We start from the raw sequence: 17,272 nt of genomic DNA, 5'->3' as shown, positions 1-17,272 counted from the left end.
AAGTCTCCCTGATGCAGCTCAGAGCTCGGGTGCTGCCGGCCCGGGTCCTGGCAGTGTTGCTCTGTGGCTTAATTAATCCTGCCTCCAGGGCAGCCGCATGCTGGCGCAATGCTGCTGCGGGTCTGCCGCTTGCCCGGGGATTTGTGCCATACGCTGTGCTGTGCTGTGGAGATGGATACAAGTATTTAAAATGTCTGAGTTATCTAGGCAGCCCTTCCCTGTGTATCCTTACTCTGATCATCCAGCTACGTGTATATTCAGACACTGACTTGGGAACTGCAACATGTCCAAAGTCAAAGATGCTTCTAGTGCTTGTACGTTGAGGGGGGGTTCAGGGAAAAGGTTAGTGTGGTGGTTTAGTGTTCTTGATTAAAATTTGCATCCGTATCTGTGCAAGGGAGGAAAAGAGCAGGCTTGGAGCAGGCGGGAACAGCAGGAGGCTGCTGCCTTTTACTGGCTCATCAGCTGCAGCTTTCAGGCTTTCATTTTTATTGAAGGAGATTGGGAATCAAATCCCCAGCTTTGCATTAAGGCCAGAAGTGAAAATAGGAAATGACTTCTTGGAGGTGATGCCCCTCGGAGAGCTGTTTTCGGGAGGCTGCGAAAGCCGAGGCTGCCTTCTGTCACGTTACGCTTTTCATGGCAGGCATCTATAAAAGGGGGCTGCGGCCTGGGGCGTCCGGTCAGACACTTCTGCCTCCCCCGAGGGCTGGGGAGGGGGAGGAAGGGGGTCTCAGTCACCACAGAGAGCGACTGTTTTCTCCCACAGCTTTGTATCTTTGGGCAGTGTCTTTCCTATTGTCTCTCTTTTAAAAGCCAATCCCTTTTTTTGCCCGCCTGCAAGTGCTTGCTTTTCTGTACTGCTCCAGACTCTGTGTTTTTGGGCAACACAGGTGGTACAGCTTCCAGTTAGTTTCTTCAGCACCCACCAAGCAGCTTGGGCACGTTTGTGCCTGGTGATGGATACTGCCCTGTTTGTTTTAGCCAGGCCTTTGCAGTAAATACAGGTTGACGGAAACATCTACTGGTTCCTGAAAGCCGAGTTCTTTATTACACAGATGAAAGGCACAGACCTGTTTTTTATTGTCCTGCTATAATTGTGCTGCCTTTTTAGAACAGGCTGTAGTTGTCAGGCTATCTCCATTTGGCTTTAAAAGTTAGTGGGTAGAGTAAGACTGTTGCTTTCTTTCTCTGCGTATACAGACTTTGGAAATGTTTATAAACAGAGCTGCTCGGACAGTGGATCTTAGCTCCGATGGATTCTAAAAATTAGAAAGTTTGTAGTGACTTTCCTCGGTCTGTCAGAATATCTAATATATTCTGTATGTCTCCAAGAGAAGATGTGTTGACATATCTATGTATCTGCCACTGTTTTGCATGATGGCTTGGTAACCGTGACTTTGCCAGGGGAGAAAAATATATATATGCAAACGCAGAAACATGTATCAGGTAAGGCCTGATATCCCAAGTGACAAAACATTTTTGTTCTTTTATGAACTACAAAAATTTCTAGGGTGCATACAAAAACCTGACTTTGTAATGAGCAGAGCCATGTGAAGAGCAAGGATAGCTCTGAAAGCCCTCTGAATCCTTCTGAGCTTTAGTGACTAAAAGCTAACAGAGCCAGCCTGAGTCTCCTGATGTGAAGACTGTTTTTCTTCCTTGAAAAACAGACAAGTTTGAAATAGAAATAGCCATATGCCATTGTTGTTTGGGATTTGCTGAGGGTAAGCAGTTCTGTTGTAGCTTTTGAATGGCAGGAGGAAGCTGTCATTTTTTGCAGATTTCTCTTGGATTTTTAAGCCCTTTGCAGATATTAAAGCTACACAAGATCTCTGTGAAGTAGATGGCATTATCCTTGTTTTACGGAGGCAGCAGAGAGGTTAAGCAGCCTGTCCAGGTGCAGGAGACACTTGCAAGAACTGTTTAGATGAACCCAGTGGTGATTTTATGTAGCTGAGTATGGACTAGTTTAGTCTTGATATCTTTTTATAAAGATGGTCTGATTGCACAGTTTGTCTTTGTGTAGATCTCTACTCTGAGATGTGAGCTAGAGTGCAGCAGATTCTTGAATGTGTTTTTGTTGTTCGTTTTGGTTTATTTATTTTTAATGGGATCCTCAGTTTTCCACAGTGCTGCTAAGACAGTTCAGGGGAATGTAAAATGATGAGGTTTAGAAGTGTTGAAGAAGCTTGGTGTGCTGGGGTGTTTCCTAGCATTCACCTTTCCAGTGTTTCCTGTTTGAAATAGCTTTCAGATGCTCTGATACGTCTCCTGTGAGCAAGCATTGGCGACTTACCTTACTCCCTGCTGCCAGCAGAGCTGCAGGCTCCATGCTGGGGAGTGACTGCGCACAGGAAATGACGCTTGGCTCCCGGGGCTACACTTGCGTACCCTCCCCGCGGGGACGTGCACAGTACAGCGGGATGTACAGGTGGCAGTCGGGGAGCTCCGTGCGTATAGGAATAGCGATGCATATCATGGAAACATGTCCTTGTATCATGGATGAGGCTTGTGCCCTGTTGTCTCTGACTGCACCGTCAAATTACCTGTGATAATGCTATAAAATGAAACACTTTATACAGAGGGGGAAAAAGATAAAGTTGTGCATAGCCCTTTATGTTCTTTATTTCTCAATGGTTTATGTTCTTTAGCATTTCTATTACAGCAGTGCCTTGTGGCACTGGCCAGAATTGAGTGCCACTGTAGGACACCACTCAGACACAGTCCCTTTGCTAGGGAGTTTGCAGTCCAAAAAAGCTGTTAGTGATAACGTGCGCTTGTGTCACCCTCCCGTGATGCTAGTGCAATCTGGACAGCAAAGTGAAGTTTTCTTGTGCAGGATAAAGGGTGCTGAAGTAAGTTGGCAGCATAAATTGCACTGCTCTTCTCCTCAAAAGGAAATAGAACTTACTACAAATTGGGGTTTCATTTGGATCAGCTAATCTTCCTGTAGGTGACTGTGCCGTCCTGGTCTTCTGCAGAATTCACTTGCACAGCAAATCTGCTTCTCAGACTACATCCAGCAACAGTGTTCTGCTTTCTGCCTTTCCACCTCACTCCAGCCCAGCTCCAGAGTCTCCATCACACTCATTTATATAAATATACATCATCACCAGTTTAGATAAAACTGTTTTGTAGTTTTCTTTGATTACAGTACATTCAGCCTTTGATTTTTACATTGAAATGTACTGTAATGGTCATGAATTAACCTGAATGAAAACAGTGGTGAGGGAAGGGCAGGAGGGGGAAGATAGGAAGGGGCTGGGCATAACAGGAGGTACTTTCAGTTTTCTTTTGTGTGTGAGTGGAGCCACATCACCTTGCTCTTTCAGCTATTGGGTCTGACACACAGGTCACCCTGGACAGCCCTGGTATTACAGTTTCAGGTCAAATGAAGGAACTGCTTTATCAGTCAGGTTGATGCCTGCCACACAGGGCTGCTTTCCACAGCCTGTTGCGGGGCAAGATGTGCATCTGCCAGGCAGTGGGAAGGTCAGGATAGCAAAAGGTGTGATGGTGGAGACGTCCGATGGGGTCTGTATTGCAGTATGCCCACGGGTAACTACAGCAGTGGTGGCTCTGCCTGGTGCTCTCTTTGCAGGCCAGAAGGCTAGTGATATCCTGGTCTTCCCACCACTCTTGTCCTTACCACTCTTAAAGAAAACAAACAAACAAAAAAAACCCAACCAAAAACAGCTAGTACATTAACTGTTCCAACAATTACGCGATGGAACAGAGAGACATAAAAAGCACATCTTGAAAATAAGGCAGGTTTCCCTTTGGGTGGAAGTCAGCATCAATGAGACTGCTGCTCATGCTCCATTAAGAAAAGATCATTAAAGGATTGGCAAGAAAAAAGAAAGTCTCCTGTTTTTTCTCTTCAGAAGCAAATTTCTAAACTGCGTTGTTGAGACTCTATCTATATCTAAGGCATCTCCTTGCAGAAATTTCTTTTTCCATTCCCTGTCTGCATAGTGCCACTGGTGGAGATTTGCTGGGATTTTATACCTCACTACAAAGTGCAAGACTTCTTAAATCCTTGGAAATCAGTGTTTTATTAAGAAACAGAAGTGGGATAAGCCGTCAGTAGTCTTGGCTCCTTTCTTCTGAAGAGTTTATGCATCATAGATTGGATAGGCCCCCCTGAGATATAAGAAAACCAAACTTTTAAAATGCCCAGTTCAGAGTTAGTAATTGTTTTAAATAGCTGCATAAAGATGCTTTTTTATTATAAGGCTAGAGTTCTCTTTCAGAAGTGAAGCTGCTTGTTTCTTTTGGCAGTGAAGGCTGATTTTACTTGTCTCTGAGGACAGTGGTAAAACTTTCAACAGCTCAGGCACAGAAACCAGCCCTTTGTCTGACTGGGGGCTAGAGACCAAAATTTGTTCTTTGGGTTTTTGAATTCCCCACAACCTCGCTTTCTGACTGTGTTTTTAACCTATTAATCTAGACCTTCTGAAAGAATCTTTGTTAGGGAGAAGAGAGACAGAGGTTAGGATATTCCCGCCTTTCAGGGGCTTTGTATAGGGACAAGGCAAAACTCAGACGGGATGTTTGATGGCTGTGGTGATGCATGCTACTTGGTAATTTTTTTGACATCATATTGTTGGCTGATGGATTACAAGAATAAAGGAATCTGCACTTTTTAAAGGGTTGCATTGGAAGATGAACAGAAGTTGGATTTACTCTTCACTCCACCCTGGGCAGGAGAGCAGAAATCTCTGCTAATCCTTCTCTGAAGGTGTGACCAAAATATCAACACGTAGGGGAGCCGATCAGAAGCAAGAAGGGGAGGTTTAGCGAAACGGGAGGAATTGACGCGTTTCCCATGACGGTGCTGAACGCCAGCGTGCTCCAAAGAGGAGCCAGCAAGGGGTGTTTCTTTGGGGGAGACGTGGAGCCCCCTAGACAGCGGGGAGATACTGGGAGAAAGTGCCGCAGGTTTCCTTTGCCTAGAGCTCAGGGAGGTGGGGGGGGAGGAAAGGAAGAGAAGGGGTTAAGAAGTGTTAAAATTGCTAGATTAGGTGATTTTCTCTGTGGTATTGAAAAGGTCTTCTCTCTGACTGAGTGTACGTTTGTTCACTTTTCTCTGCTGTTCTCCCCTCCTTTTGTTTCTCTCTAGTCTCTCTTTTTGCGGTTTCTTTTATCCCCTGTATCCCTCTCCCCATACATTTCTTCAGAGCACCTATTTTGTATCCTCTTTCCTGCTGGAATTTTCTTTATGACGCCCTGATTATTCAGCGGTTGCACAGAGTGTAGTTCCCCCTCCAAAAGAGGAAAAGCGCTGCGTCTGAGCAGCATTTGCTGTTACTCCATGTGTGCAGGCAGGACGGAGGAAGGGCTCCTTTGCCTGTTAGTACAGAGCAGCAGGACCTGTGGACATGACTGAGGAGCGACCAAGGTGCACCCCGCTTCGTCCTTCTTGAGCCAGTACAGGGGAAAAAAGTTAAGCTGTTGCTTTCCTTTTTCCTTTGAGAAGGCTTTTCCTGAATTAATTCATATCACCCATTACAAATAGTGGCTGAAAGAGAGATCTTGCAAAATAGCTCAGCTGGGGAGGTTTTTGGTGCAACAAAACTGTGAACGCAGGTCCCCTCTGTGAATAACTGCAGGGCAACCCTGGTGTCATAGTGTTGAATTTCCAAGATTTCACAGCAGTATAAAGACGCTCTCAAGAGAAGACTTGGAAAGCAAACCAAAGAATATTGCTGGGATGTTTCTTCTGTTTCTGCCTCTTGTTAGTGGCCTAGAGGAGCTAATAAGTAATTCTGAGAGATTTCAAGAAGCATTTGCAGAGCTGGCACTCATGGGCGGCACTTCATGTTTCGTCTTGGGGTCACACCGTGGGAACAAATTACGTGTGTACAGTCTTGAAGCAGATGTGTCAGCTCTGAGGCATGTTAAACGTGCGCAGTGAACTAATATTAGTAGTGATTAGTTTAAACTGCTTCACAGCTGCAAGGAAACCAGGCGTGCTTTCACCTGCGCTGCTCCCCCTTCATCACAGTCATCCCTTCCCCCTATCATCCTCCCCATCTCTAGCATTGTCTGGGGGCTCCACTGAAGACTACCTTAATGATTTTTTAAATTCATTTTTTAAATCACGATTATTCTTGTTAACAAGATAGAGCCATTGGGCTGCCAGCACTGAGACACATTGCGGCCTGCTCCAAGCACCTGAGCAAGGCAGGTGTGGGCATCATCCCTGCTCCGGCTACTGCCTGATGTTAGCACAGGGCACACCATGGGCCTCCCCTGCAACCCAGTTGGCGCCAGGAGCTTGTGTGTGCCGGCTGCCCAGCAGCATGACGGTTTCTGCTTGCACATCTCAGGCAAGAGGCTAGATGCTCCTGGGGCCCACTGATTTCCTCCTGCCCCCTGCTCAGGGGCAATATTTGTGCGTGACCAGGGTAACTCAATGAATAAACTGGGGCGGTGGGGAAAGACTCTTCTTCCGAAGTAACATGCCGCAAGGGATGCTCATGTCCCTGAAACTGGATACTTCCACGTTAAGAAGGACAGGACATGAAGTAGAAGGTTTTGGTTATTCAGGTAGTTTTCATGGCAAAACTCAGGACATGAGGTAGCAGTGTTTATTGTTGGCTTTTGCAAGAGTGATTTAGCTGGCTACCTTTCCTAGGCATGTTGTAAGAGTAGAGAGCATGTTTCAAGCCCCAGTGGTGCTGCCTGGAGGCAGACCCTTTATTGTCTATTAGCAATGGTCAGCATTGTCGTGATTAGCCCTAGACGTTTGTGCTCCCATGGCACCTTTAATGTAACATCTCCAGATATTGGATATTAATTTTCTCAGTCAATCCCACTGGAATTAGTGAGAGTCTTGAGGCTTGCTTTCTCCAGGATGACAGCAACAAAGAATTTCTTCAGGATCACTGTGTACTGAATTTAAGATATCTTTACTGATAGCTCCTGACTGTTTTCTCCTCCTGCTTTACAGATCACAGGTGTTATCCTTCTTGCGGTCGGAGTCTGGGGCAAGCTCACTCTGGGCACATACATCTCTCTCATTGCTGAAAACTCCACCAATGCCCCCTATGTGCTCATTGGAACAGGTACCACAATCATCGTCTTTGGGCTTTTTGGCTGCTTTGCCACTTGTCGTGGCAGCCCATGGATGCTGAAATTGGTAAGTAAGCCAAAGTGCTTTATGGTATTGAGGGAGAGGTTTTGTGGATGTAATGGGATTTCCCCCCGCCTCGCCCTTAAGTTTCACCAGATGTTATGTAGCAACTATGCTTTATTGACCTTAATGTTCAACATGTGTGTATTTTGGACAAAGAAGGAAAAAAAATGTTCTTGCCAAAACCATTTGGTGATTGAATATGAATGAATTTTGCTACTGCACAGCATACAGGCCCATGTGTGTTTGGGAGCAAAGGTAAAGTGCTGCTGCTGAATTACTCTGTGAGTAATCCTGTGCTTGTTCTGATGTGAAATCTATGGACAAAATAGTTGGTACCTTCTAAATGCACACTAGCTTTTTTTTCCCTCCCTAGCATTCACTAGAATAAAATAAGTCAACCCCAGAAAACTAAGCTCTGTACTGTATGTTTGTCCACATCTCAAAAGCAACACGGAATTGAGGTACACTTAGCATAGATACAGCAGCCATCTCTCTCTGTATAATTTTCTCTATTCTGAGTTTGCCAGTCTGCCTTAAAATACAAAGTAACTATAGGTGATGAGTTAGAGAATGATAAAACAAATTGTGTTTCAAGGAGTATTCAGGAGTAAAATTTTACATGTGTAATGATTTAAAGGGTGGAAATACCACTTGTGAAGCATTGCGGTAGTAGAAGAGGGCTTGACAGTACAATGCATTTCCTGTTAGGGTATTTTGTGGCTTATTTCCTAGGGAGATGAGATGATTCTTTCCAGTTACAACCAGATTTGAAAAGGGACATCCTGAAGAGAGTTAATTTCCAGAATTGATGGCTCAGTAGGGGAGGGGTAGCAGATGTAGATGGGTCACCAGGTGTGTGCTGCCTGGCCAGTCGGCTTGGATCTAACGCTGTTGTTGGCGTACCACTGCTGTCTCTTGCTGTCAGGGTGCGTGTAGTGGCTTGTCAGAGTTATTACAGCCCACATGAGAACAGGATAAAGGGTGAAAGAGGATATAAATCCATAGGAAATCAGGTTCTGCTAGTTGCCCCATAAGTCACATAACTTGTTTAGAGGTAAATCCTCTGATTTACTGTAGCACGTGCTGTTCCAAACACATGGTTTCATTTTCATTGTACACATAAAAAAAAAAAAAATTCAAAACTGTGTTTCTATCCAGAAAGGAATACTGACAGTGATTTGACAGCTGCATTAACTGTAGAGAATATTTTTTCTGGTTCTGCCTTCACTGCTGTCCTCCCTTTCCCAACAACCTTCCATTGAATATAAATTTCTCTCTTTCCATTAACTCCTACAAGCACTGAATTTAATTTAAAGTGTTTCCTTTTTAATTAACTGTTGAGTTATTTAGCACCTGAAGAAAAAGGGGGTTTTTTTCCTCCCCTTCAGGAGATTAAGCCCCAACTTCAGATGTGGCCAACCTACTTAGCATTTCTTTTCATTTTTTTTATTATATGTATTTTTTAATGGTCTGTAAGCAGCTACACTGCAAACTCTTCTGTCTCCAAGGTTTTTTTAGTTCTGAATCCAAATGCTTCTCCAAATCCAAACATGGACCTTGACTCCACAAAGTGTTTGGGGCATCTGTCTGGTATTACTATGAGAATATTTCCAGTGAAGTCAATGGTTCGGTTCATCCATTTAAGAAACTTCTAGAATTAGGCTGCAAGTCCCAATCTTGCATTGAGATAGATATACATGAACCAATACACCTGGATAAGCCTATTTGCTTTAGTAGAGTGCCATACAAATTTAAAGGGTCCATTTGTATTCCTTATGGCAAGATCAAAACCTTAGTGACTCAACATCCATCTCTGCCGTGTGAGAATGTATAAATTTATATGAGAATGCTAAGAAATGTGGGTACAGATATGTCAGAAAAGCTAGTAATTACAGAATACGTATCATTTGTGAGTTATATAAAAACTTACAATATATTCACATAGTAACTTATGTAACTCCTCCAAAAGACCTTTATTTTTTTTAAACCTCTTTAAAGAGGATCTAGAACAGACAGTTCAAATTAAATTTATATGCGATAACTGAGCAGTATTTGTGCTGAGACAAAAGCATGTCCTGTTGAGACTTCTCTTGCCTCCTTTCTTTTCAGTATGCCATGTTCTTGTCCCTGGTATTCCTGGCTGAGCTAGTGGCTGGCATTTCAGGGTTTGTGTTTCGCCATGAGGTGAGTGGAAATGTGCTGAGGTTACATATGGCAGCACCTCTCTGAGTAGGAGTTACTGAAACGTCCTTTGGAGCATAGAGAATTTGTAGGTCGCTGAGTTCAGCGGTTCCATATGCATCTCCAGGGTTGCGACTGATTTTCAACAATAACACATACAGCGCTTAAAAACTGATATGTTCCAAATGAACGGATTTAGTCAAAGCTCTTGGCCTCAGCTGGCTGATATTTGCTCTGGAGCTATCATTTTTTGTGTGTCCATCATGTAAGATCTTCTTTATCCTTTTGCATATGCTGAGGGCTGCAAAATAGATTAAATACTTTTCTTAAATGCAGCATCTTCAGCCAGGCAAGCAGTTGTTTATATAAGGCAGAGAGTATTTTCTGAAAATGCTTCATCAAACCAGGCTCATTTCTTTGAGGTCTTGCAAATCATGTGTGTGTGAGTGTTCTTCTATTCTGAGAATAGGGAGAGGTTAGAAATAGCATGTGGTAAGAAACTGGGACAGAAAGAAATTTAAAAGAGCATGATGATCTAGATCTGTAGTAGCACTTCTGCTTTACTTTACCCTCTGTAATCGTGACTCTCTGTGATTTTAAGTCCATGGACCTACGTGCCATTAGTACTGAACCAGGACAAGTTCAGAGACCTTCTCTGTCTCTTGTCCTTGTATTAATTGTTTTTATAGTCTCCTCTTCTGAGCTTTCCCTTGGTATAGGCTTTTCTGGGATCTACTTTTACAAGTGGTGGACAGTTTTCAGTTTGATCCTGAAATTCCTGCCCATTTGTTCGGGGTTACCATTTCACCCGGCCTTGCTGGTAGCATCCTGGGTGTCATGCTGCTGCTCCCTTTTGGGAGAGGCAGTCTCTTGTGAAGGTCACAGCAGTCAGGTTGCCCAAGTCATCTGCTGCCCGTCCCTTTTACCACCCAGTTTGAGTGCCTTTCGTGGTGACATGCCTGACATTCTCCAGCTGAGAGAGTTCTTGTTCCTTATCAACGCACCTCCGGTGCTGTGGATTGCTCCCAAGTCTGGAGAGTCACTTTGTCTTTTGATGCCGCTGTTCTCTTCTCCTGGCTGGGTCCATGTGACAAAGAAGTGCAGGCCCTTTGTCAACCTTTGCTCAGATCAGCACTCTCAGCTTTCCAGCATAGACCTCCTCCCCTCCACCAAACCTTGCTGTGCATAAAAACTCCCAGGCCCTTGGAAGACAAAGGTGAAGTCCAGCTGGGAAGACAACCCAAAACTATTTTTGCTTTTGCCTCTTTTCTTATGCTTGTTTGATATTGTCCTGTGTTTTGTTAAAGACCTCACCATTTGCCACTGTCACGTTGTCAAGTGATGTGTTCTCTCCTGGCTTCCTGGAGTGCTCTTGGTCAGGACGCTGGCGTTGCACCCCCCTTTTCTGGGGTGATAGTCTGTGCCCCCTACCATGGGGCCTGGCCTGGTCTGTGGTACTGCAGTCCCTGCCATATGCTTTGCCAGAGTGTGATTCATTTCCAGCTCCCTGTGGGCGTCCGTGAACAGAGATGAGCACAGAGCCTCCTTCAGACTCAGTGCTGGAGCAGAGTATTTGGGTAAAAAGCATCAGTAGATATCTTTCTTATAACCTAGCTCTTTCCCATCCCGTCTTGGTCACCTGGCAGGCTTGACTCCAGCAGGTCCCTATATGCATCCATCTGCTTTCTCTTGACAGCTTCCCTGTGTTTCCTAAGGGACTTCCCTATTTAACCTGTAATGGCTTTTGTGTTCCTTTAGTGGTCAGGTTTTTATATTTTTCCTGATTGCAGCCAGTTTTGTTGGTTAGACTGAAAGGGAGGGAAAATCCTCAAAACCAATGATTTTTCTCTTGATCCAAAAAGAAAAAAAAGGCTAACGCTTTAGCTGGATAATCTGAAGCTATCAGTTTGCAAGTCCATTGCACAGGATCTTCTTTACTCCGTTATGTATGCCAAGGATCATGACCCTGAAGCTTTTGCTTTGAGATGGGATACATGGTGCCATTTTTTTGCCATCCGCCTTTCCTTCTAGACAAGCTCTGTCGAACTGAATGAGTACACTCATGCCCTGAACATCCTAATAACTAGCTTAATGTATGGTGTTCCTACATTAACCCCCAAACCACGAAAGTGGAAATGTGCCTTGTTAGGGTTAGAAATGCATTAGTTTCCTGCAAAGACTGTTTCAGATGTTATGCTTTTCATTGTTCACATCAGCTGTTTTTTTCCCTGCCCTCTTAGATCAAGGATACTTTCCTTAGGACATATACTGAAGCGATCCAGAATTACAACAAAAATGATGAGCGGAGCCATGCAGTGGATAACGTCCAGGAAAGTGTAAGTTTGAAATTGGGTATTAAAAATTAATCAATAAAAAGAGAAAAAGCATACATTCTGATTTGGTCACAGAACATGAAGTGCTGATGGCTCAATCTGCAAGCTGTATTTTTTGTAAGTAAAATGCAGCATTCAAGTTTGATCTTGCTCCCCAGTTCTGACTACTTGCCTTGTCTGGTTGCTTGGCTGTTTCATGCAATAACAAATCAGGTTTCTGAATGCTTGAGATGATATGTTGCCCTGGTAAAGTCAGTAGGAGCTTTCCCATATGCATCAGTGAAAATCAGTTTTGTGTTAGTCTCTCTAAGGGGTCCTGTTTTGTTTGGCATGTTCATTGGATACCATGCCTAAGGCATTAGCAGATACCAAATGACAATATTTCAGAAACAATACTGCAGCAGCATCTTGCTAGTACACTCTTACTGCTGTTGCTTTGTCAAATCAATTGAGATTATCTCTAATCTTGGGCCTGGCCTATGTTAGAATACTTGTACCATTGGGATGGAAATGTCTTATAACTCATGAGATAAACTCATATAAACTCAAAACAGAGACTGGTAAAACTGGTCCTAAGAAAAAGTATTTCAGTTGACATACTTACATGAGATCGTTTAAATTTTAAAAACTCAGTGCAAGTTGTCTAATAAAGGCAGGGCCTGTGGTACTTGCTAGTTGTTGGTCCCAGATTTTGAATTAGATTTAGAGCTGGTTCCATCTTTAAGGATGGTGGAAAGTGGGCAGCTTTATTCCTAAGGGAATCTATCAGGAGGATTATAAAGAGTTATAAATTTGACCAGGATTAGACAGGAGTTTATAATCTAGCATCCTTTGTCATTGATAAGCAGCAGCAGCAGTTCTCTTCACAAATACAATGAAAGACTTGGCATGGAGACCTAATGAGTTAAAGTCAAGGAGAGAAATGGAATGTATTCTGCCTGAAGCAAAGATGGGAAGACCAATGTGGTTGCTTGCCAGTACTCTAGAGAGATATGTATAAAATAAACATTTTTCCTGTTCAGTAGTTGAAACCAAATAAATATAAACATGAAGAAAATGGGAGAGTGTTTTGAAGGACGTTTGAAGGAAGACTACAGTGTTCACTTCAATGAAATAAGGCTACCAAAAGCACTGTGTTTTATCCATAACATGAGGTAACGGAGCTCATGTTTGGTGGCCCCACAGTGATGAGAGCTGTTTTCTTCTGGTTTTGGAGAGATGGATTAGGTACTCCATGAGAAATCCTTTCTGACCTGAGGGGTGCTGTGACAGTGAAATGGGAGGTTTCCCAGCCTTCCAGTGGAGTGTAGAGCATGAGCAAATGCCACAGCATATCTTTATTTTGATTGAATTTTAAGTGGGCAGTGATGGTAGATGGTAGTTTAAATTATTTCTCTAAAAGGGAAAATCTTAAGCTGTCTCTGTACTTGTTTTAATTCTGGTTCCTTTTTGTTATCTACCTCTTTTTCCTCATAGCTGAGCTGCTGTGGCATTCAGAGCTACACTAACTGGAGCACTAGCCCTTATTTCTTCAAACATGGCATCCCTACGAGCTGTTGCATGAACTCCAGTGATTGTAATACTCAGGATCTGCGCAATATGACCGTGGCTGCCACTAAAGTAAACCAGAAGGTACCAGTAACTTTGTGCCAGAGGCAATGGTTATGAAACCATCTAGGAAATCAGTGAAGCGTATGACTGCTTACAATTGCATTTTGATTCAAATGGTTGATTGATAAGGATTGTATTGTTTATTGGGATGGAGTGATGATAGGAACTGGCTTTGCATTCGAATTCTTTAAACTGACATTTCTCAAATGACCAGGTGCAGGGACATTTCTGATGAGATGGGAATTTGCTCCCCTTTCTCATCACTTTGGTTCAGGTACAGCATTGCACACAGAGGCGCTGCTGATCAGGCAAAGGAATATGTGCAGCATGTGCATTTGACTACCTTTGCGAGTTAGGGCAATCAGCATTTCTGTGCTTGTTTCTGCTGAATGTTGTGGGTTTTTTTGTTGAAGACTAAAATGTAGTTAGGTGGAGGGAAGAACAGGGAAAACTCTTGCTTAGTTCTAACAGAAATTTCAGTACTAGAGCCTGTCATCCCAAAATGAGAAAAGAAGGGTGATTGAAAGAAAGTATTGTGGTTGGCTGGATATGTTTACAGTGGCTGTTGAGAAATGTGAACGCGTGCTGTTGCAAGCATCACAAAGCCAAAGCGAGCCCTCTCTTGAGGTCACCTAAAGGGGCAGGTTAGAAGAACAGAATGAAGGAAGAGGAAGGAATTGAATAACTGGGAAATAAAAATACAGAAACCACAAAGAAAGTGGGGAGTAGAGGGAAAATAATGCAGCATGTATGACAAATACTGTGCTGCAGAAATACAGCTGAAGTTACTCCTTCAACTGCTGATGCACCATCGGTTCTTTCCTTCTCACTTAAGATTTGAGAGAGATGCAACAAGACAGTTTGTTGATAACAGGAATGGTTTTGCAGGCAAATAGCCAAGCTGAATTGCAGCACAGATCAGTCAGACTTATGGATGATTTCCTTTGCCCTTTCTATTTGCAGGGTACCTGCTGAATACAAAAAAAAGAAAAAATCCTGAGTAGATAACAGGGAAAATATGGAAATACTTGCTTGTCTTCTATTTTAGTCTTTTTTACTTCAGTCACTTGTGATTCAGGAGGCTGGACTGGTGGCTGAGCACACCCTTAAGGATCTTTCTTTGTAAACCGCTCAAGTGGATGGGGTTTTCTAGGTTGTACCATAAAAAAGGATAACAGAGGATTATCTTCCACTAAACTTTTCTTTAACCACAATAGTCTAACAAGAGCCAATTGTTACAAATATATTTGGAACAGTAGTGGCTCAGTCTGTTACAAAACTCACCATAGTCACCAGCCAAGTAATCTTGCTGTGTTGCAGGAATATAAAAGATAAGCAGTTCCAGTTGTTTGCACTTTGTAAAATTGTAGTGACTTTTCATTTTTGTAGAAGTGGAAATGAGGTGAGAGGCAGGATGGGGGGAGAGATCTGTTGTATGTGCAGGACAGCTGACATCCTCTGCAGGCAGAATTTCTCCTGGGCAGCCAATGCTTGACCCAGTGTTTCTGCCACCTCCCCTCCAGAAAGGCTCTCTGTTGCGTGTGCATCCTTGGTGATTACTCTTGTACTCCACCAGCAAGTCCCACCTTCCCAGTTTGGGACAGCCGCGCATTTTGAACCTTGCCTAGCTGTATAACTGTGCAGATGCCATCTGCGTTCCCACCATGGGTCTGGCGTTTCCCAAAAGTGCCGGACTTCCTTTGCATGCTATGCGTAGCATGTATGCCCAGGTAAATCGCCGTCCACATGTGAGTTCCTCTTGTAAAAGGACGCCTTGGAAACTTGTACAGAGCAACTGCAGGATGAGTGACCTTTTTCAGTGGTTGTAGCTCACTTCTAGCTATGCTCATTCCTAAGAAGTTGTCTGCCTATCTCATATCAAATGCACAAGTCATCTGACAGAAGAGGGCTGCTGATTCCTCAGAAAACAGTTGAATTAATGGATTTAATTACCCAGAGGTAGTTTGAACATCCTGCAACATCTGAGAAATGCTGTCCCATTTCCCGAGATAGCCATTTCTAAACAAAGGTTGGAAAGGATTCTGTTTAGCAGTTGTCAGATCTTGGAGTTATCCCAAACGTTTGGACAGGGTAGGATGTTTCTGAAAGGGGCATGAGAATAAAAACAAAGTGGGAGGAAATGTTTTTTGGCCTTATGCTTTAACTTCAGATAAGGAGCAAACATCATTGCCTCTGACCCAAGTTCCATGCTCCCTTGGAAATAGGTACTTTGCTCTGTTGTGTTTTGGAGAAAGCGAAAATGTGTTTGTCTGTGTTGCAGAAAACCCTTATTACTGTTTCTATAGAAAAACATATTTGAAACACATTTTTGTCTGATAGTTTTTCAAGATCCACCAAGTTCTCAACAAGCTAATCAATTTACGAGCAGTTTATGAGGTCTAATGATGAGCTATCCAAAGAGGCTTAAACTAATGGTCTAATTGCAGGACTAAAAGACAAATACTCCTGGATCTTTTTTGCCAACTTTGCCATTAATATTCTTAGCGACCATGGGTAAATCGTTTAATCTCTGTGTCTGTTTCTTGATCTGAGATCAGGCTAATGCCTAATTTTAAGAACTGTTGTTAGGATTAGATGATTCGTCTAGCGGTTTTAATCTTCAGTAGTCATTATCAACAAATCTCAAGAACTCCTTTTCTCTAAAATCTTAATAAAGGAACAGATGTGTGATGTTAACGGTGATCAGATATTTGCTAAAATGTCACTTCTGCCTTCTGAATCAGCACCCAGTTGTATGCACTGTGTGCACAGTGCTTCACATACTTTTTTACTGTATGTGCAACACTTGGGTGTTTCTTGCACTCTTACCTATGTGCACAGTAAGGACTGAGCAATTAAGCCATATTTATGCAATACACTTCAGGAAACAGACTACTCAATTGGGGAGAACATAGTCTTCAACTGAGGAAAGTGGCCAAAACTGTCTCACTCGCATGTTTTTTTAACGAGATCTGTCTCCCTTAAATTGCCATTACTGTTAGATGTTGCATCTTTTGAAGATTGTTGAACAGAACAGATTTGAGAAAAGCTGGGAGAACATTAAGCCACATCAGGCAAAATGAAAGAACTGATTGAGAAATCTAATTTCATTTCATAACGTGTAAGGCACAACTATATTTGCTTGATGTGTTAAATAAGTAAGCTCGAATCTAACACACTGTAGAATGTTGTAAGACATAATTAAGGATTAATATGTATACTTAAACATTTCAGAACTCAGTTTTGTCTCCGCTGGTCCTGAGTTATGATTAGCTTTACCACTTCGTTACTCTCAGGGATTAAATAAAACGTCTTCTGATATTACAGCAGAGGTTAAAGAATTGACATAATCTGTCGTGAATGGCCTATCTTTAACAAAGGACATTGTCCTTTCCTTTCATTTCTTTTGCTTTATGTGCAACATAATGTCCTGAAATCTTGCAAAGAGTTGCTAAAGTGTTTGCAGATTGGTGTGTGCGTGTACGGTGGGGGAATGTGGAGACACTTCCCACTGGTAGGACTGGAGTCCAAACTGGGAAAGGGAACTCACTGTTATTTCTGTTTTTTCCAACTTCTGATAAAGTGGATAAAGCTATAACATGAACTAAAATGCCTTGGGACTGAATTTAGGCTGAGAGTGTTGTTGGTCATTTGGGGTAAGTGTGGCCAAAGGGACTGAGAAATGGACTTGTATCGTATAGGCAGATAGGTTTGTAAACAAAGGAAAAAATAGATGTTGTCTTTTTTCTTGAAGTTTTGTCATGTATTTAGATTCATTTGAGTACCACAAGCTAGAAGAGCTAATTACAAATGCTTTTTTGGGGAACGGGGTAGGTGAGGGGAGAAACTTGGAGGAAAAAAAACATACTGAGGGGGACATCTCAAAAAAGCCTGTCCAGGAGAAAGGATGTGTATGAATTTTCTGGCCTTGGTGGCTACTGTGAATTCAGGTACAAGGAAGCAGTTCAGCTGACGGAATCAGGGTCTGATCTAGAGACAGAAA

The 17,272-nt window shown here is 42.9% G+C and overlaps 1 protein-coding gene across 1 annotated transcript in view; it reads left to right on the top strand.

Moving 5' to 3' along the window:
- Positions 1-17,272, top strand: part of TSPAN7 (tetraspanin 7) — a 112,064-nt gene that overhangs the window by 83,413 nt on the left and 11,379 nt on the right. Inside the window, exons 2-5 of the mRNA XM_026104117.2 lie at positions 6,959-7,147; positions 9,254-9,328; positions 11,566-11,661; positions 13,135-13,290. Coding sequence (XP_025959902.1) covers positions 6,959-7,147; positions 9,254-9,328; positions 11,566-11,661; positions 13,135-13,290 — 516 coding nt within the window. The remainder of the gene's footprint in view (positions 1-6,958; positions 7,148-9,253; positions 9,329-11,565; positions 11,662-13,134; positions 13,291-17,272) is intronic.

The sequence above is a fragment of the Dromaius novaehollandiae genome, chromosome 1 (genome assembly GCF_036370855.1).
Source record: "Dromaius novaehollandiae isolate bDroNov1 chromosome 1, bDroNov1.hap1, whole genome shotgun sequence".
In the NCBI taxonomy this organism is placed as follows: domain Eukaryota; kingdom Metazoa; phylum Chordata; class Aves; order Casuariiformes; family Dromaiidae; genus Dromaius; species Dromaius novaehollandiae.
Note: the sequence above shows the minus strand (reverse complement) of the source record. Positions and strands in the feature narration are given on the sequence as shown.